The sequence below is a fragment of the Malaya genurostris genome, chromosome 3 (assembly GCF_030247185.1).
Source record: "Malaya genurostris strain Urasoe2022 chromosome 3, Malgen_1.1, whole genome shotgun sequence".
In the NCBI taxonomy this organism is placed as follows: domain Eukaryota; kingdom Metazoa; phylum Arthropoda; class Insecta; order Diptera; family Culicidae; genus Malaya; species Malaya genurostris.
This window is the reverse complement of record NC_080572.1, coordinates 304,745,559-304,763,703: the sequence shown is the minus strand read 5'-3', so window position 1 is coordinate 304,763,703 and position 18,145 is coordinate 304,745,559. Positions and strand designations below refer to the sequence as shown.

Genomic DNA, 18,145 nt, shown 5'->3' with positions numbered 1-18,145 from the left:
AGTGACTGTCGATAATGGCATCAGGGAAACTCAGAAACGTGTTTGGATTTCGCAAGACGCTTCGATCGAGAATAATACGCCATCGTACAAAGTTAACTATCTACAAAACCCTGATTATACCAGGTCTCCCAGGTCTTCTCTACGAGCATTATTCCTGAACAATGCTTGTGGAAGATCAACGTGCACTGGGTGTTTTCGAACGGAAGGTGTTGCGAACCATCTATGGCGGAGTGCGGATGGAAGACAGTATGTGGAGAAGGCGAATGAACCATGAACTGCATCAGTTGCTGGGAGGTCCAAACCGTCCAATGATCCGAACGGTATTAGAAGAAGAGGCGCGCAGCGGACAATATGGATCGATCACGGTGAGAATGACAGGCTGGCGGCTGGAAACATTACTACCGACTGGGAAACAGGGACTCAAGCGACAGCCTTCTAACGATTGAGTGTTAGGTGATTGACGAATGAAAATAGTATTATGACGAGCACCACTATGGCGAAGCAGCAAAATAAAACGAAGGTATTATGGCAACACGAAGAAATCAATGGGCTGCCGATTCTTGATTTTCAACATAATAATTCATCAAAACCGATTTTTTATTTCTGAATAATAGAGCTATATGTTCATTAGAAACAGTTGATTAAGACATTAAGAGTTTCCGCTTAACTAGATTCCTTACTTCTAGTCATCAAAGAGTGAGGTAATTAAGTGCTCACAAGTTCCTATCCCATGACTATCATGACAAGTGGTCAATAAAACGGCGTCGATTGGATGCTGTCGCCTTCTGCGTTAGTAGCAGAATGAGAGGGTGCTTATGTGATAATATACGAAACATTTTAATTTTTGACCACAGCTACATATGGCCAATCATCCATTGCACTATGGTGTAAAAGCAGTTTAAAATCTTCTTGCAGTAAAATTTAGCTTGTCATCTCGGTTGAGTGCGCTTTTCACTTTGTACGCTCTCAGTTCTTGTCTCAGATTCACCTTTTGTACGTGTGTTTTAAACATCCTAATTTTATGAACCACATTTAGCTCAGAAAGGTCAAGAAGACTACAACCGTTTTATCCATTTGTTGGTATAATTTTTCCATTTGTTTTACTTCCAAAATTCCTATCCACAGTTGAGCACTGGTCAACTTTGCTTAGAATGCTTCTTATTTGATTTGCAATAACAACAAACAATGCTATTCGATAGTTTTAGTTTCTTGGCAAACTCGCTAATTAGACCAGCGATCCTCTACGACCACCAGCCCTGGGCTATGCTCGTGGAAAACCAACGCGCCCTTGAACGGAAGGAGTCGCAAACCATCTGTAGTAGAGTGCAGATATCGGCAATGGAAGTAAGTGAAGTGGAGATGACTTCTACATACAGCAAGAGACAAGTCGGTTCTAACCTGACGGATATGGTATGTATTTCGAAGACATCAATAATACAATTATCAAGATCCTATAAACTTTCTTAAGTCGATGCTGATATGATTACCGGATATATTTTCGTCAACACTTCTGTGGTGACGAAAATATACAACCACCGATGTTTCTTCTTATCAAATAGTATGCTCATGGAAGTGCCAATATGACATACCATTGAGGCTTATCATTTTCACCTGTTGATTAGTTATCACTTGACGTCGCAACCTATTGACTGTTTCATACGCGAACAGTAGTTTAAACAATGTAATTTCTATTTGAATCAGACATTTTCAACTGGCAATTGCTAACATCTGCATAAATGTAACGAAACATAACGGACGTAAGGAGCCAACGCAACTCTAAATTATATTTTACAACAATATGGATCAAACTCAAGAGGCAGATGCTGATTACTATGCACTCAAAAAATGGGAGCTGGGGTTTTTGAGAGTAATCAAAACATATAAGTTTTTTTTAAAACTCAGTTTTATGTAGATATTTTCCGACAGCAAGAATGTGTCAATTTAGGACTGGAAGTATTTTACGACAAATATATGGCTAGAGTACAACGAAGTTATCTATCAATATTCGTCGTTCTTCAAACATTTGTGAGTGTGGCCCATGTGGTTGTCATAGTAACAGGAGATGAGGTAGGATATAATTTATCATGCATAATTATGAAAAGAAATTACTTTTTTTTATAGTTTATTTATACCCGGTTTTAACCTGATTATGGTGTCGTTCACCCGGAACAGAAATTACTTTTCTAAGCGGTTAGTAGAATGAACAAAATCGCTTTCAGAGAAAAAAAAATTCCATGAAATTTCTCTACATTAAAACTGTTCCACTATTTCATCCTTAATGTCACGAAATAGCAGCAGACACAGATACTAGTATTGCGGTGTGTTATTTGCATCCTTCAACGATGTAACAGACTAAGAACTGATACAATGATGAATGTTGCAAATAGCACACCGAAATACTATTTTGTAACATTGGTGGCTAAACAATAAAAAAAAGCTTTTAATGTAATGAAATTAAATACAATTTTTGTTTCATTTAAAGCGATATACAGAAAATAAACACATTTTTACAGCATCCTACGGCTGCGATACATCCAGATCTCATTTGTTATACGTTTGGAAGTTTGATAGTTTGGATTTCACTATTTGCTGCATTCAAAGAAGAATTAGTAAAGGCTCATCCCTGGGTTCCGTATGTAACATCTTGTGCAGCCGTTTTTACGCTAATTATAACAGGTATTACATGTGGTATACTAGTATGATGCTTCCAAATTAATTTTCTATATATTTTACACAGATTTGATGATTCCTCTTTATCATGCAGCAGTTAGTTTTATAAATCCTCCCTTGAGGCCATCTTATGCTAGTCATATAATTTTTGCAATTTACATATTCCTGCCGTTAAGTGATAATCTTCATGCAATTATTTTGGGCAGTGCAACTACCATCTGTTATTTAATCATAATGACACTAATTTCATACCGTTTGGAGTCAGATATGGCAATCAAAGTTGTGACAGAATTAATTTATTTTATATGTTTGAATTTTTTTGGTTTATATTTTCGTCTGATGAACGAAGCCGCAATCCGAAGAACCTTTTTAGATCGACGGGAGCTTGTTGAAGGTAATCTGTTACTAAAATTTGCTAGAAATCAAGAGGTAAACAAATGTAATGGCAATGAGATAAGTAATTCAGTGAACTATTTATTTTCAGAAAGAATTATTACTTAGTATACTACCCGAACATACAGCTGAGATCATGGAAAAAGATATACGCGTCATGATCGAAAAGATGCGCAATGGTCGTCGTGATACAATCAACACACAAAAGTAAATAGTTCGTTTTTGAAATAGTAAGACTTTTCTGCTTATGAAAGCACTATAGTTTTTTCAGGACTGGGACACAATGGAGATCAATAAAGTAAACCATGTTTTGATTGCGATAAAATTTTAAACGATCTGATTTCGATTTAATTCCAGCAAACTTTATGTTCAGAAACACACCGACGTAACTATTCTATATGCAGATGTTGTGAACTACACTTACATTACTACACAACTACCAGTGAGGACTCTAGTAGATGTTCTACATGAGTTATTTGTTAAGTTCGATGAAGCAGCCAAAGAATATAACGTATTGAGAATTAAATTTTTGGGAGATTGCTACTATTGCGTGTCTGGTGTACCAATCAGAAATAAATATCATGCGAAAAGTTGCGTTGACTTAGGACTACGCATGATCAAAGATATTCGTGAGGTTCGGATGTCCCGCGATTTAAACATTGACATGAGAATTGGTATTCATTCGGGAAGTATCATTTCAGGTGTTATCGGTCAATGTAAATGGCAATATGACATCTGGTCTAAAGATGTAATTATAGCAAATAAAATGGAAAGTACTGGGGAAGCTGGGTAAGTTTTGTAAATCACCTTCGGCTTTAATACTATTTGACATATTTGAAAATTATCAAATCTCAACCTAATGCTACTAGTGAATATTTATGTTTAAGTATTAATCAATCGGGTTCTTAATTTTTTTTATTTAATGATGAAACCATGAATCAAATTTAATCAACATTTATCAATAAACATATGAAAATAAAATTTTGAAATCTTTAAGCTTCCAAGCGGTGAATATAATTAACGTACTGGTGGACTAAAGTAATAATTACAATTCGTTTCGTGTTTGATTTCTATGTATAACAATTCTCGAAAAGTGTAGGAATTTCAGTTTCAAAAGCTCTAAAATAGGTTTAAAACGGAAACAAAGGTTATGTAATCGTCCAAAATAGAGTTCTAGTTAGGGTGAAAAGTAATTCTAACCTAATATTAACCTTTCTCCAGAACATAAAAACTCGAAGCTTTTCCCCCAGAAATTCATTGCCTAGAAAGTACTAATCTCTAGAAATACAAACTCTTGAAAGTAAGAAAATCCAGAAAAAGATTCCCAGAATGTACCAAAGTCCAGAAAACCATACATCCGCAGGCATTAGTCGCTAGAATATTATTGGTATAATACCGTTTGGCATAATGGTTATTTGACATAATAGTTATTTGGCATAATGATCATTTGGCATAACAGATCAACATGCTGCTTAATAGAATTTGTTCTAATTTTCTGCCATTTAAAAAGGTTTAATGCGGCTACGCCTCATCGTTTTTAACTGAGGGATAGCCCCTAGCTTTGGGAAATCCGGGCAAACGCCCTCAACTAGACAGAATCATCTATAACGAACAGAATATTGTGTTATCATTAAATAAGATACTTATATAAAATGATAGTGTGCTTTTTACTACCCTTTATCACTAAAAGATTCAAAGTAAGACGATAAGTAAATTAAACAATGTATCCAAACATACTATTGTTAGTACACGTACAACAGACTGAAGTAAAGACGAAAGGTTAGCTTGTTACTATATACTATATGCGAAAAAATACCCAATTGAAAGAAGCTATGTTTGAATTTGAATAAATGTAGCTAAATGATTTCATATCCGTAATATAATTTGATTAATTTTTATAAAACTCGTTATTCTTGGAACCCTTTTTTTCAGACTAACAAAGATTGAAATAAGCATAGTTGTCTTGGAAATTACAGTTAATGAGCATTCCCGAAATTGTATGGAAAATATTTTTGTTGGACTGGTTCATTCTAGTCAGGCACGTACCCAGAAAAAAAATCGGAGGGTGTTTTCATAATATAGAGGAGACCGGGGCTAAATTGGACATGTTTTAGACATTTTTTTGTTGTAATAATTTCTTCAGTTTCAGAGGGCGGTAGAGGGGGGTGTTGTTTTCGAACCCATCAAGACATATCAGAGACTCGGATGATTCGTATCGCTAAGATGCCTAAGTTCGACTCCTCTGGTAGAAGGTAAAAGTTTAGATACGAGAAGCCTTCTGCTTACCTAAATGACCCTTGTCACGCCTCACTTTGCCGCACTTTATCTTCACATCCTTGGGTAAAAGTTTAGATACGAGAAGCCTTCTGCTTACCTAAATGACCCTTGTCACGCCTCACTTTTCCGCACTTTATCTTCACATCCTTGCTCTTCCTTGAGTACTATGCACAGAAAGAAATGATGAAACTTACACGGCATGTAAACCGATAGTACTATGAAATAGACGTCAGTTGAAACGAAAATCTGATTTAAAACCGTAATTGATGTAAAATTACATTAATATTCATTTAGTTTTTAATTGAACAAGACTGTATATTTATAAACCGCTTAGTTTTGTAATTTTTTTGCCTGCTCCGAGTATGTGCATGAAAATAAATGTAAATTTACAAAATATTTTTATCTGTGCGGCTCTATAATTTCATATTCTTTCCCCTCATATAATCTCTAGCTGGTTTGATATCATCAAAAACCGTAAAAAACAATATCAATGTTGGATACTTCAAGAACCTTTCCATTGAAACGTTAATAAAAACTTGTGTGGACATAAACTAACATAACCATTAACAGTTTTGAGTCACATTTGGAAGACTTTTGATGTGGAACACATCTTTATTTTCTATATAGGGGTGCGAATTAGAAATTCAAGGTAAATACAAGTAGAAATGTGGTCAGCTTTTGAACACTTACAGCTAAGTCAGTTTAATTTCAATCAGTAAAATTATTTCATCAAGTGATTGGGAATATTTCCAGGTAATGATGTGAATGTTAATAGCCATGTATTTTTAATTGTATATCATTGAAATGTTGATTAATAGCTACCAGTGTAAGCGATATATCAATGTCGAAGCATCGCTCTGATTGGCCAATCGATGCAAAAGCGAATCTGTTGGAAGCACGCGAATCTATAAATATAAGCGAAATTATAGCTAACGTTTCAGTCCTACGTGTAGCATACTAGAGGTAGGTTGTTGATAGACAGCGAGACAAATGTGCCATAAAACGATTTGAAGCTTTAATCGGTATGCTCTGATCTTGCGGCATGCTAGTTCGGATGAAATTCCATGTTATGTCGTTTTCGCCTGAGAAATTTCCAACTACCTCAGGGTAAATATTGAGAGCTTAAAAATAATTTCTAAATTATATAAGATGAACTCGATTAATAATGAGAAAAAGTTTATCACTTCAGCCGAAATCGCAGAATGGTAGAGAAACTTAACGCTATAACGGCGAAGAGAAGCTTAAGTATCGAAATCCGTATCGCAAGTATGTACAAAGCTTTTATTGCATACATTTGGGATATTGATGTTATTTCGTGCAATTGCGGATTCAAAAGTGTGACGATTGATTGAACTGTTTGATTGTACATCATTAGATATTTTTGTTGCCTTGTTTCACATCAATGGCTGCGAATAAATTTTGAAGCACACTAGAGACCAGGAACCAGATAGAAGTCCAATCCGAATTCAATTCAATAGCAGACTTAAGTGTCACAAAAATTCTCAATTGAGCCTAAGTTTGTAGCAATCGGTTCAGTTATCTCTGAAAAAATGAAGCTCGATTAGTTTAGGAGTATATGAACGCTAATTCAGGTACTAGGAACTGGGAACCGGTATAGCTGAAGACTGTTCGTTTGACCACCAACTAATATAAGCTAAAAAAAATAGTTTAGAACCAAGTTCAATAGAATTTATCCTTTTTTGCATCGTCGCTGTATACGAAGGTTAGAATTTTTCAACACACTACCCCCTGTGATTGTGGAACCGGAGGCTGGATCCAGATACAATTTAAGCGCAGTTCTTTTTATTTTAGGCTTAGTTTGTAAAAGTCGGTTGTCATCTCTGAAAAAATGAAGTGAGTTCCGCTATGAACATTATTTGCGGTGCTTCAGTAATCGGTATAGACTAAATCAGTTCGGTTGGCCTCTACTAAGACGCGCTGCAGATTGAAACAGCTTTGAGTCAAATTTTATTTTATTTTCCTTGTTCGCATCGTCGCTCCAAATAGCTGTCGCTGTCTGGGTTGCAATATTAAACATAATGTACTCTGTTCTCTCGTTACCGGTGAAAAACAATAGCAGACTTTGCAACCATAACACCATTTGAGCCTAGATTTGTGGAAATCGGTCCGATCATCTCTGAGAAAAACAAGAGACTTCATTTGAAGCATACATACACATACATACAAATGAACATACATACACATAGACATTGCTCAACTCAAACTCGAACTAAGTCGAATGGTATATGACACAATTTTCACTAGCCGAATTTTCAAGTGAATGCAATGTTTGAGCTTTAAGGTGGTTCTGAAAACCTAAAATGGCGACTGCCGGCTCATTGATATTCCGATGTCCGTTAAAATATAGATCAGGTTATATTACATATTCGTTTAATAAAAAAACGTTTAAATTTAGATAACCTTTAAATTTGGGCATTTAGAAGCAGATTTGATTAGTAGGTGCTGGAAATTGATGTTTGAGTAAGTGCTGGAAATGAGTATTCTTGATGACTAAAAGTCGGACAAGAATGTTTAAAGCTGTTGCAAATTTCTTGAAAGCGACTTCGGGTTCATCGGAATTTCCTGCAAGCAGGGCACCGAGAAGGGTGAGGAATCTCCCCTGGCCAGACTTGGGAAATACACGGAGGGTTTATTCTCATAAATAAGGGCTCGTAATATTGCAATCTCCCCGGGCCCATATTTTCTCTCAGTGGCCCTGCCTGCAACTCCTCATCAAACCCGTTTCGAAAATACGCATATTATAAGGGGTTTCCAGAAACATACAAAATAAAGGAATACCGCCTTCGAGAATTTCATAACGACTTAAAACATTTTCTTGCATCTGTTCATTAACAGTTCGGCTGAAAAGTTCGTATCGTTTAATAGAAACACACATTTTTTTTGCCAAAATTCGTTTTTATCATTCAACATAATTGCCATCAGAGGCGATCCAGCGATTATAGCGATCTTCCAACTTTCCGATACCATTTTTGTAGTACGATTTGTCTTTTGTCTCAAAATAGGCCTCAGTTTCAGCGATTACCTCTTCATTGCTTCTTAATTTTTTACCAGCGAGCATTCTCTTGAGGTCTGAGAACAGGAAAAAGTCACTGGGGGCCAAATCTGGAGAATACGGTGGATGAGGGAGCAATTCGAAACCCAATTCGTTCAATTTCAGCATGGTAATATGTCCAACACGTTCCTTTGATATCTTTAGGGTGTCAGCTATCTCGATCAACTTCACTTTACGGTCATTGAAAATCAGAGGCGATCCAGCGATTATAGCGATCTTCCAACTTTTCGATACCATTTTTGTAGTACGATTTGTCCTTTGCCTCAAAATAGGCCTCAGTTTCAGCGATTACCTCTTCATTGCTTCTTAATTTTTTACCAGCGAGCATTCTCTTGAGGTCTGAGAACAAGAAAAAGTCACTGGGGGCCAAATCTGGAGAATACGGTGGATGAGGGAGCAATTCGAAACCCAATTCGTTCAATTTCAGCATGGTAATATGTCCAACACGTTCCTTTGATATCTTTAGGGTGTCAGCTATCTCGATCAACTTCACTTTACGGTCATTGAAAATCATTTTGTGGATTTTTTTCACGTTTTCATCGGTAACAGCCTCTTTTGGACGTCAACTGCGTTCATCGTCTTCGGTGCTCATATGACCAGTACGAAATTTTGCAAACCACTTACGAATTGTTGCTTCGCCCGGTGCAGAGTCTGGATAACACTCATCAAGCCATTTTTTGGTATCGGCGGCACTTTTTTTCATCATAAAGTAGTGTTTCATCAACACACGAAATTCCTGTTTTTTCCATTTTTTCACAATAACAAAAGTAGCTTCACTCAAAATGCAATATCTCACAAACTAATAATCAGACAGCTGTCAAATTTATACACGTATCTTTTGAAGGTTGGTACTACCTGAAAATGGTATGGATTTAATTCTAGTGGCGCCCTCTCATAGAAACGATACGAACTTTTCAGCCGATCTGTTAATTGTGTTCCATAAATTTACACATTACAGTGTTTTTCAGAAATATTCTTAAACCAAAAGCCGCCATCTTGAATTTCAGAACTACCTCAAACATTATTTTCCGGCATCTACTCATGAAATCAGCTCTGAAAATACCCATATTATAATGGTATTCATAAATATCAATGAACCGGATTCTGAATCGAGTTTAAACAGCGTTTTCCGGCAACCATTCGTCGTATCAATTTAAAAAATACAGAATTAGAGTATTGCATAGCACATATTTTCATATTTTGCAAAAACACTTTTTTTGTGAAGTACGTTCGTACAAAAGTTTACGTTATTTGAAATTTACTTCGTAAAATGACCATATATATAGCCCTTCCTTTCTTTTGCAGCAAAGTGCATGTGACTATGCAAACATTAGAATTATTAGATGGTGAATACATTTATGAGGAAGGAACAGAAAAAGCCAAAACAGACCCTGTTCTAATCAAGCATAACATTCAAACGTTCTTTATCGTTCCTCAATTTTATGACGATAGTAGTGTAAGTTAGAAGAATGTAGTTTTAAAGCATTAACCAGGCAAACAAAATGTTTTGATTACAGTACCAAATTCTACAAGACTCTTCTACCAGTACCCGATTATCGGTTGGAGTTAAGAGGAAGACAATCCAAAATAAGGTAGACCTAACAGAGAAGCAATGACATATATGTATAATTTATTTATTTTAGAAAGAACGAAGTTTGATAAGTCGGAATTTCATGCAAAATTCAATGGAGCAATTTCGTGATATAATGAAACAAACAAATGTGGAGATGGCTCATGAGTTAGATCGAATGCCAATCGGAAAATTTCAGTAACAAATATTCGACCAAAATTGAATGTCTACATAAATCACAACCAATATTTCAGATTCAACAAAATTTTTTCAACCGCTCGTATTCATTCACACCATACAACAGTGACGCAGTTTTCAAATGCATACAGTAATAGTGACCATCGTCTGGACAATATATCTCCATTTTTCATGTGTTTCGAAAACAAACGTTGGGAGTGGTCATACACAAAAGAACCAGATTTGATGTTAAAATATAGTGTTTTAATGAGTTTCGTAGTGTTTCTATGTATCTTCTCTATACAAATTTTCAATAATGCGTAAGTAATCTTGGATTGATCGCAGGACAGCTATTGATTTATTTACCACCAAATTAGTTCAGGGTTTTACTTTTGGATGATCATGTCAACTTCCGGAGGAATACTGTTTTCATTCATTCCTATTACTTGGTTTAAAAAACTTTGGGATGTGTATACTCCATATTCCTCAGAAGACTTGCTTCGAGTTCGAAAACCGCAATCAGCAGCTTTGAGGATGTTGTACGAATTTTCAAACAACATAATGAGAAATTTCACACTTCGGACAATGATTTATCTTGTTACTGTTGTCATACTTGTGCTATGCTCTTTAATCTATCTTGTAAGTTCATAAGAATATATTAAACTCGAATAGTCATAAGTAAAATTAGTATTACTTTCAGGTTGAGTGCAAGCAGGAATTGGAACATATTCTCGAAGACAAGCGAATTAACGCACCGAACCAGTTTAGTACAACTAAAATATATTGTACGAATTCATGGGTAAGCAACGGTTATGATGACATTAGAAACCTGTTTTAATCTTCCTATTGGTGTGCTGTTTTCTTTCTCTTCAATATTTCATGAGTAGTGGATGCAACTATCAAATTGGATATTTTGACTATTTTCGTAACCGAAGGAAGTTTTAACGGTCATCAAAAAGTCTTATTTGAACTTGTAAATAGTTTGATAATTTCATACTATTTTGTGTCGTCAATCATATGACGGTTAGACATTTTAAACTTTCATCACCTTGCACTTTGTATTTTCGGAAATGAAAGCCGGATCCGCATAAAATTCACCCGCATTCAAAGTGATAATAAAATATTTTTTTGGATTGAAGTTTGATCGTCCCAGTCAAAATGAGTTTAGTTAGTTTTAAGAAATTTGTTTGTGTGTGTATGTGGGTCTGTATGTGTGTTGTCAACAAAGAGGTCGAGATCTCAAAGATGGCTGGACCGATTTTGATCAAACTAGTCGTAAATGGAAAGTCTCCCCGTCACCCTGAACGCTATTGATTTAATTCGCACCACGATTCCTCAAAGATGTCTACACTGATTTTCGAACAGTTTGAATCAAATGTAAGCTATATAGCTCCTGAAGTGGATTTAACTGACTTCAGCTACACCGATTTTAGAATTCCGGTTCCAGTATCGAATATTTTCCCAAAGCTCAATCGTTTTCTAGAAAAAAGCCAAATCGAATTTCAAAAACAAAAATTCAAATTTAACATTCAAAATTAATGAATATCATCCGATTCTGGAATTACAGGGTGATGAGTTTTTAAAATTCATACCTATATAGAAGATGACAATCCAAAAAAGCTTCAAAGTTGGACTCAAAACTACTGCAATTTACTCGTCATATTTATTTTTTATCCATACCGGTTCTGGTAGTACCGTAAATAATCGTAATCTCTAAAGTTAAGTTCCACTTTAGACATCTCATGGAATGTTAAAACGATTATTACACGTTTAGATTCAAATTCGATCCGATTTGCAGTTTCGACATTACAGTGAATAGAACTTTGAATTGCCGCTTGAAACGACGGTCATTAAAATAATGTCATGAGATCTAAAACACCGAAGAATATTCATGCAAAAAACACATGCCGATTGATAAAAAATGAAACCAAAAATATTGCATTTCTGCTCGAAAGTGCAAAATCAGGGCAATCCACGCCACCAGTGTTTTTCAATGACAAACGGCAATAGTTTATAAAAATCGGTTAAAAAATTCCCGAGAAAATTCAGTGCGCATTTTCTCATAGATTTTCACATATTGCTTGTAATTCTGGAACCGGAAGTCGGAAATGGAACAATAAGACCTTTCGTCTAAGTTTGTGGGAACCGGTGACGCCATCTCTGAAAAAAGTGAGTGACAATTTTTTTAAATCTTTTGGTGTATATCGTCCTGTAATTCCGGAACCGGAGGTTTGATCGGGATAAAATTCAATAACGGTCTATGGGATCATAAAACCATTAATTTCCATTGTAGTTTGTGAAAATCGGTTCAGGCACCTCTGAGAAAATCGAGTGACATTATTTGCCACATGCACACAAACATACATACATACTCACACAGACATTTTGTGATCTCGACGAACTGAGTCGAATGGTATATGACACTCGAATGATATATGACAGTCGAATGGTATATGACTATGTGATATTCCCAAGTAACATTTTTAATATTATTAAATACTTGTATCTGTCTTCAATGCTACATAATAAATCTTGCAATAAAACTTTAAACTCCACGAAAGCCTACTGAAAACCTCTATAAGAGCATGTTCCTGCAAAGTGGACCATTCTTCATAATTCCGGCTCGGACAGTAAATGGCAAACGACCTTTGCCTTTACTTTCTGACATATCAGAGACTCGGATAACTCGTATCGCTAAGATGCCTAAGTTCGACTCCTCTGGTAGAAGGTAAAAGTTTAGATACGAGAAGCCTTCTGCTTACTTAAATGACCCTTGTCACGTCTCACTTTTCCGCACTTTATTCTTCACATCCTTGCTCTTCCTTGAGTACTATGGCTCTATGATTTCATATTCTTTCTCCTCTTATAATCTCTAGTTAGTTTGATATCGTTAAAAAACCGAAAAAAGTAAAAAATACTGACTGACCAGAAGTCATAAAAAAAAAAAATTCTTCATAAGGTTTATAAATCAAAATGAAGAATCAGCATAAACCTGCTTTAAAACTCCAAATTCAAGAAAATTTTGAAACCAGCTTTACGATCAACAATAAATTCCTTTGGATGGAATGAATTCCGCTATGAATAAACTGTCGTTTTGATGATATTTTTCTTGACTATGTGTGTCATGTCTACTTTGAATGCAATCAGTAAGAATATATATTTTAATTACGAGTTTGAGACCTTTTCCGAACGTAAAAACTTCATGCGCTTTTATTTTTATCGTGAATGTAAGGATAAAAATAAGAATTATAACTAATCGCCTTGAAATAAATGCGGTTTTTGCGAAAGTTTCCATGATTTATGAAAATTGTTTTTTGTGATTCATCGTCATTTTTGTATAAAACTACTCTGTGGCGATAAAACTTGTGCATACGATCTGTAAATGAATCATGAGTGTCAAACATATTTCCTCGTTTTTGCATTTCGAAGTTTAATCGATGTCAATAAATGCTACGGTATAGAGCATCATAATGGCGGCCATGAAATTTCTTTTAATGCAAATTACACTTAACCTAAGCAATATTAAGAGTGTTTGCATGGTTTTATTCTAGTGCAAATTGTTTTATTTTTATTCTATTTTTAGTGTAGGTAAAGGGTTTTATAGAAGCTTTGAAAACTATGATATTACTGGTTAAAAGAGACACTTATTATAGTTGTCATAAAACAGGTAGTGATTGATAAATCAATTACAAAACTCCAATAAATTATAATCAAAACCATAAGGCATTCGAATTGTTACTTGGGATTATTTGGATTAATTTCACACCCCACAATGAACACAATTCGTATAATCGTTAATTTAAATCAAACATAAACTATATACAATAGTTTATAACGATAAATGAATAAACTCACCCAACGATTGAAACAACTGATACAACGTTTTTTACAGACTGCTACTCAATGCCTCACATTGGCTACTGGAATGGTTTTCCTGTTTCTAAGAATCCACTATATATTGAAAGCAGTATGTGGACTCGGAATTCTTGTTTTTTACTCATGGACAATTTTCTTCGAACTCAGCTTTATTTATGATAACAGTGCTAGCATGAATCCCGGAATGAACCCAAAAGTTGGTCATATTATGTTGATTATATTCACAGTAATTATATTCCATTGGATAGATCGACAATCCGAGTATATCGCAAGAGTGGATTACAAGTAATTATTGTATAAATCTTTTGAAATAATGTATTCACACTATAATCGTTCTAGTTGGAAACGTCAACTACTAAAACAAAAAGAAGAGGCTGAAGTTACTAAACAGACTAATAAAATTCTAGTGGAAAACATTTTACCCACTCATGTTGGTAAGTGCATTTTTTAAGAACATAACAGACAGAATTCAAACTGAATGTTTACTTATAGCTGAAATCTACATAAATCGTCAACTGAAAAATGAATTTTATAATGAAGATTACAAAAATGTTGCTGTTATGTTTGCAACAATAACAAATATGGAGATAAATAATGATATTTCAGTTGAGAACGAAAAAAGTGTTCTCAAAGTGCTAAATGAAATAATTTGTGATTTTGATGAAAAGTTGCAATACTTTGATGGTTATTTAAAAGTGGAAAAGATAAAAGTGGCTGGATGGTCCTATATGGCAGCTTGCGGACTAGATCCGGGTCGCTGTGATTCGTCGTCTTCTTTAGGGCCATTTGGCTCAGTATCGAGTGTTACAAGAACATCTTTAATGACTAATGGTAGACGAAGTTTGAATCCTAAAACATCGGACCAAATAAATCTATTTTCTGGTAGAAATAATTCTAACACCAGACATAGTAACAACGTAACAATTGTGATGGCCGAGTTTGCTTTAGAATTGATGAAGGCATTACGAGATTTTAGCAATGAAAACTTCAAACAAGCGAATCCTGGACTACTAAGAGTAGGAATTTCAAATGGAAAAGTTATGGCCGGTGTCGTTGGATCAAGCAAACCACTGTACGACATTTGGGGAAATGCTGTGAATATGGCATCTAGAATGGACTCTACTGGAATTCCTGGAAAAATTCAAGTTACGAAAGAAAGCGCTGAGATTTTGAGAAATTATGGATATCAATGCGAATATAGAGGACAAATATTTGTTAAAGGTAGAGGGAAAATACCAACATATCTTTTAAAAATTACCGATAATTTTGAGTTTGTAAAGAATAGATCAGCAGATGATATTTCAACAAAATTATAGAATTACGTTGACACAGTGTATATATGATGAACAGTATACCTCACCCTATATCTCGAGTCTAAGCCTTTTCTCAGAAGAACCACTGCAGTGGGTGGTGACCAGGCATGGTAGCATGCGGTGTACCACTCTGATGCAGTCAACGTTTGAATAACGGTTTACAGGAAAGCACCAAGTTAGGATGGTAGTCAATTACTGCTAGTCCCGTGTAAGAATCTTTAGTACCGAAAAACGGTTTTTTAAATAAATAAGCATTTTACGATTCGCCTTTGACTCATCAGTGCGTCAGCAGTTTATGTTGAACTACTAACGCCACCTAACGGTTCAACATAATGCGCTGAGCAGACGTAATGTTAATGCTGTTTGCGAAACAACTATTGCACCGAAGTGTCATGTCTTCTAGTGACTAATAAATATCTACTCTGGATTGGAACGAAAGAAACTAGATCATAAAAATAGAATGTATCATAAAAACAACTTTGAAAAATGATCAATATAATAAGAAATAATTCATTTCATCATTCCCAATAAACTCCACTATATCCTAAAAGAATTACGTATTTTAACGGGAAAGCGAAAGTAATATTGTAATACTTCTATCATCAGGTAAGTTATAATTTTCCGTTACGAAACACCTGCGTTTTATTGGAGATTAAATTTTCGGAAATATCCTGTAGAACTGTTGACCAAAGATAACAACACATAATACATGGTTGATTTTACAAGTAGAACCACAAATAGAAGATATGTTGAACAAAACTAGCTAAACTTGTGTAAGGATTCTCGCTTATAGTATGTTCACATTAGCGCTGATATCAAGTGATATACGGATATACTTGATATCCGATGGTATCATGTGCGATATCACTTGATATCCCATACAATTTGATGTCAACGCGTATTATCATTTTGGCATGATATCCGGGATATTATGTACGATATCATGTCGAGTTGTCAAAAATCGCAACTAGCAACACGGATAATGGCATTGAACGCACTCATTTATGAACGTCATTTTGAGAGTGACAATAAACACTCATTATAATTTCGAATTTTTCAACGAATACTGGCGTTCGGAGACCATAAAATGCAAGACTTCAATTATTGATTCAATTTTAATAGAGAAAGGTGATCTTATTTCAAATGAGAACATTCAATATAATACATTGATTGTCAAACGATATCATTTCGATCATATGTGAACACTTCGACATGATATGCATATCATCTCGGTATATCAAGTGATATCAGCCCTAATGTGAACATGGTATTAACGGTTAAAGCTTTGTTCGAGAGCATAAAATCACATTTCGTTTGAGAGCATAACAATCAATTTTACGTAGAAAAAAAACTACAATATTTTGGCTATAGTTGAGTTTGTTAGTTTATATTTCTTAAGAAAAATTTACCATCGCAACGGTCAATTTAAAAAAAATATATATTTTCGAGCTTGTGGTTTCGAAATGCTTATCTATTCGTAATGAACATGCACACACATTTAGTAAGCAGAAATGACGATACCTTAAGTTTGGTTATTACAGTAATTGTTCTTTGCATCACCAGTGACATTAAAACATCACAAGTTTCGGTCGCCGGTTGCAAGATCTTCATATTAACATAATAATTTTAAAAAAAACTTCAAAATATGCATAAAAGAGCTAAATTTAGTAATGATGATCAAGATAAAATTAATGTCCGAGAGCGATTAAATGATAATGTACTTGATTTGAGCTTGATGAACATAACGACAATTCCAGTGAATGACATAGTAAGTAGAATAACTCATGAGACTGTAACTACAAAATTCATTTGCAGAAAGCTTTGAAACGTGCAACAATATTGGATTTATCTAATAATGCCATAACGATTATTAACGTAAGTGATGTCTAATCAATAGTTTAAAAACCATACACTCAGAGTAACATACAATTGCTTTCCATTTCAGAAAAATTTCACCTCGCTTGTACAGTTAACCAAATTAGATCTTAGTAATAACAAGATCCAGTTGATAACAGATGACTTCGGAAACCTTGAAAATTTACGGCATTTAAACCTTTACAGCAACAAAATTGAGCGACTTCCATTGAGTTTTGGTCGATTGAAGAAACTTAAGTACCTCGACCTGAAAAATAATCCATTAAATCCAGCTTTTTCCAAAGTTATTGGTGCATGTTCCGATCAGAGAGGATGCATTGATGCAGCCCGCAAAGCAACTGCGTTTATGGCAGATGTTGAACGACAGGTTTTATATTAGTATTTCAATGTCACAGTATCGAAAATCTTAATTTTGTAGGTTATGGAAGAAAGACGAAAGGAACAAGAGCAAAAGGAACTAGAATGTCGTCAACAGATGGAAGCAACACTGAAGGAAACAAATAGGGAAAAAGAGAGTGAAGACAGGAAGAAAAGGAAAAAAAATAAAAGATCTGCAACAAATACTATCAACAAGGAAAGTGAAAAACACAATACTGGTTTGAAGTTATTAGAAAATCATAAGTATGAAATCAAATCGAGTAATATAGATCATAATGAGCGATCTAACACGAAAAAAATCATTTTTGTTATAACAGCAGTTTTATTTGCGTATATTTTTGTTGTAAATTTTGAAACGCTTATAGGCATTTTGAATTAGTTTGAATGAAGCTTCAATAAGAGTATATGGAATAATTTTTATAGTCTTAAACAATGTACAGAATCTTTAAAAATATACAATATACAGGTCTGATATATTATTCGACCCACTGAGTTGTTTCACTCACACTAAGAATTTTGACCAAACCGGTACAAAGTATTTAC

At 34.8% G+C, this 18,145-nt stretch overlaps 2 protein-coding genes across 6 annotated transcripts; both read left to right on the top strand.

The window, feature by feature from the left end:
* Nucleotides 1-1,302: 1,302 nt before the first annotated feature.
* LOC131434464 (adenylyl cyclase X E) lies at nt 1,303-15,877 on the top strand. Of its 5 annotated transcripts, none has more exons than XM_058601191.1 (17): nt 1,303-1,410; nt 1,702-1,867; nt 1,931-2,067; nt 2,514-2,676; nt 2,738-3,099; nt 3,155-3,270; nt 3,326-3,361; nt 3,421-3,852; nt 9,719-9,869; nt 9,931-10,005; nt 10,057-10,181; nt 10,238-10,480; nt 10,538-10,799; nt 10,849-10,959; nt 14,053-14,321; nt 14,376-14,470; nt 14,529-15,877. In XM_058601191.1, exons 2-17 carry the CDS (start codon nt 1,846-1,848, stop codon nt 15,350-15,352), a joined length of 3,423 nt encoding a protein of 1,140 aa, XP_058457174.1. In that variant the 5' UTR covers nt 1,303-1,410; nt 1,702-1,845; the 3' UTR covers nt 15,353-15,877. The 5 variants fall into 5 exon arrangements, with proteins under 5 accessions (XP_058457174.1, XP_058457171.1, XP_058457172.1 ...); XM_058601188.1 differs by having other exon boundaries at nt 1,927-2,067; XM_058601189.1 differs by lacking the exon at nt 1,303-1,410 and having other exon boundaries at nt 1,645-1,867; nt 1,927-2,067; nt 3,335-3,361.
* A 1,038-nt stretch (nt 15,878-16,915) lies between these two features.
* LOC131434468 (leucine-rich repeat-containing protein 59) lies at nt 16,916-18,063 on the top strand. The gene is made up of 4 exons (XM_058601198.1): nt 16,916-17,117; nt 17,165-17,224; nt 17,295-17,591; nt 17,643-18,063. The coding sequence occupies exons 1-4, from the start codon at nt 16,995-16,997 to the stop codon at nt 17,979-17,981; spliced, it is 819 nt and encodes a 272-aa protein (XP_058457181.1). The 5' UTR covers nt 16,916-16,994; the 3' UTR covers nt 17,982-18,063.
* Nucleotides 18,064-18,145: the final 82 nt, after the last annotated feature.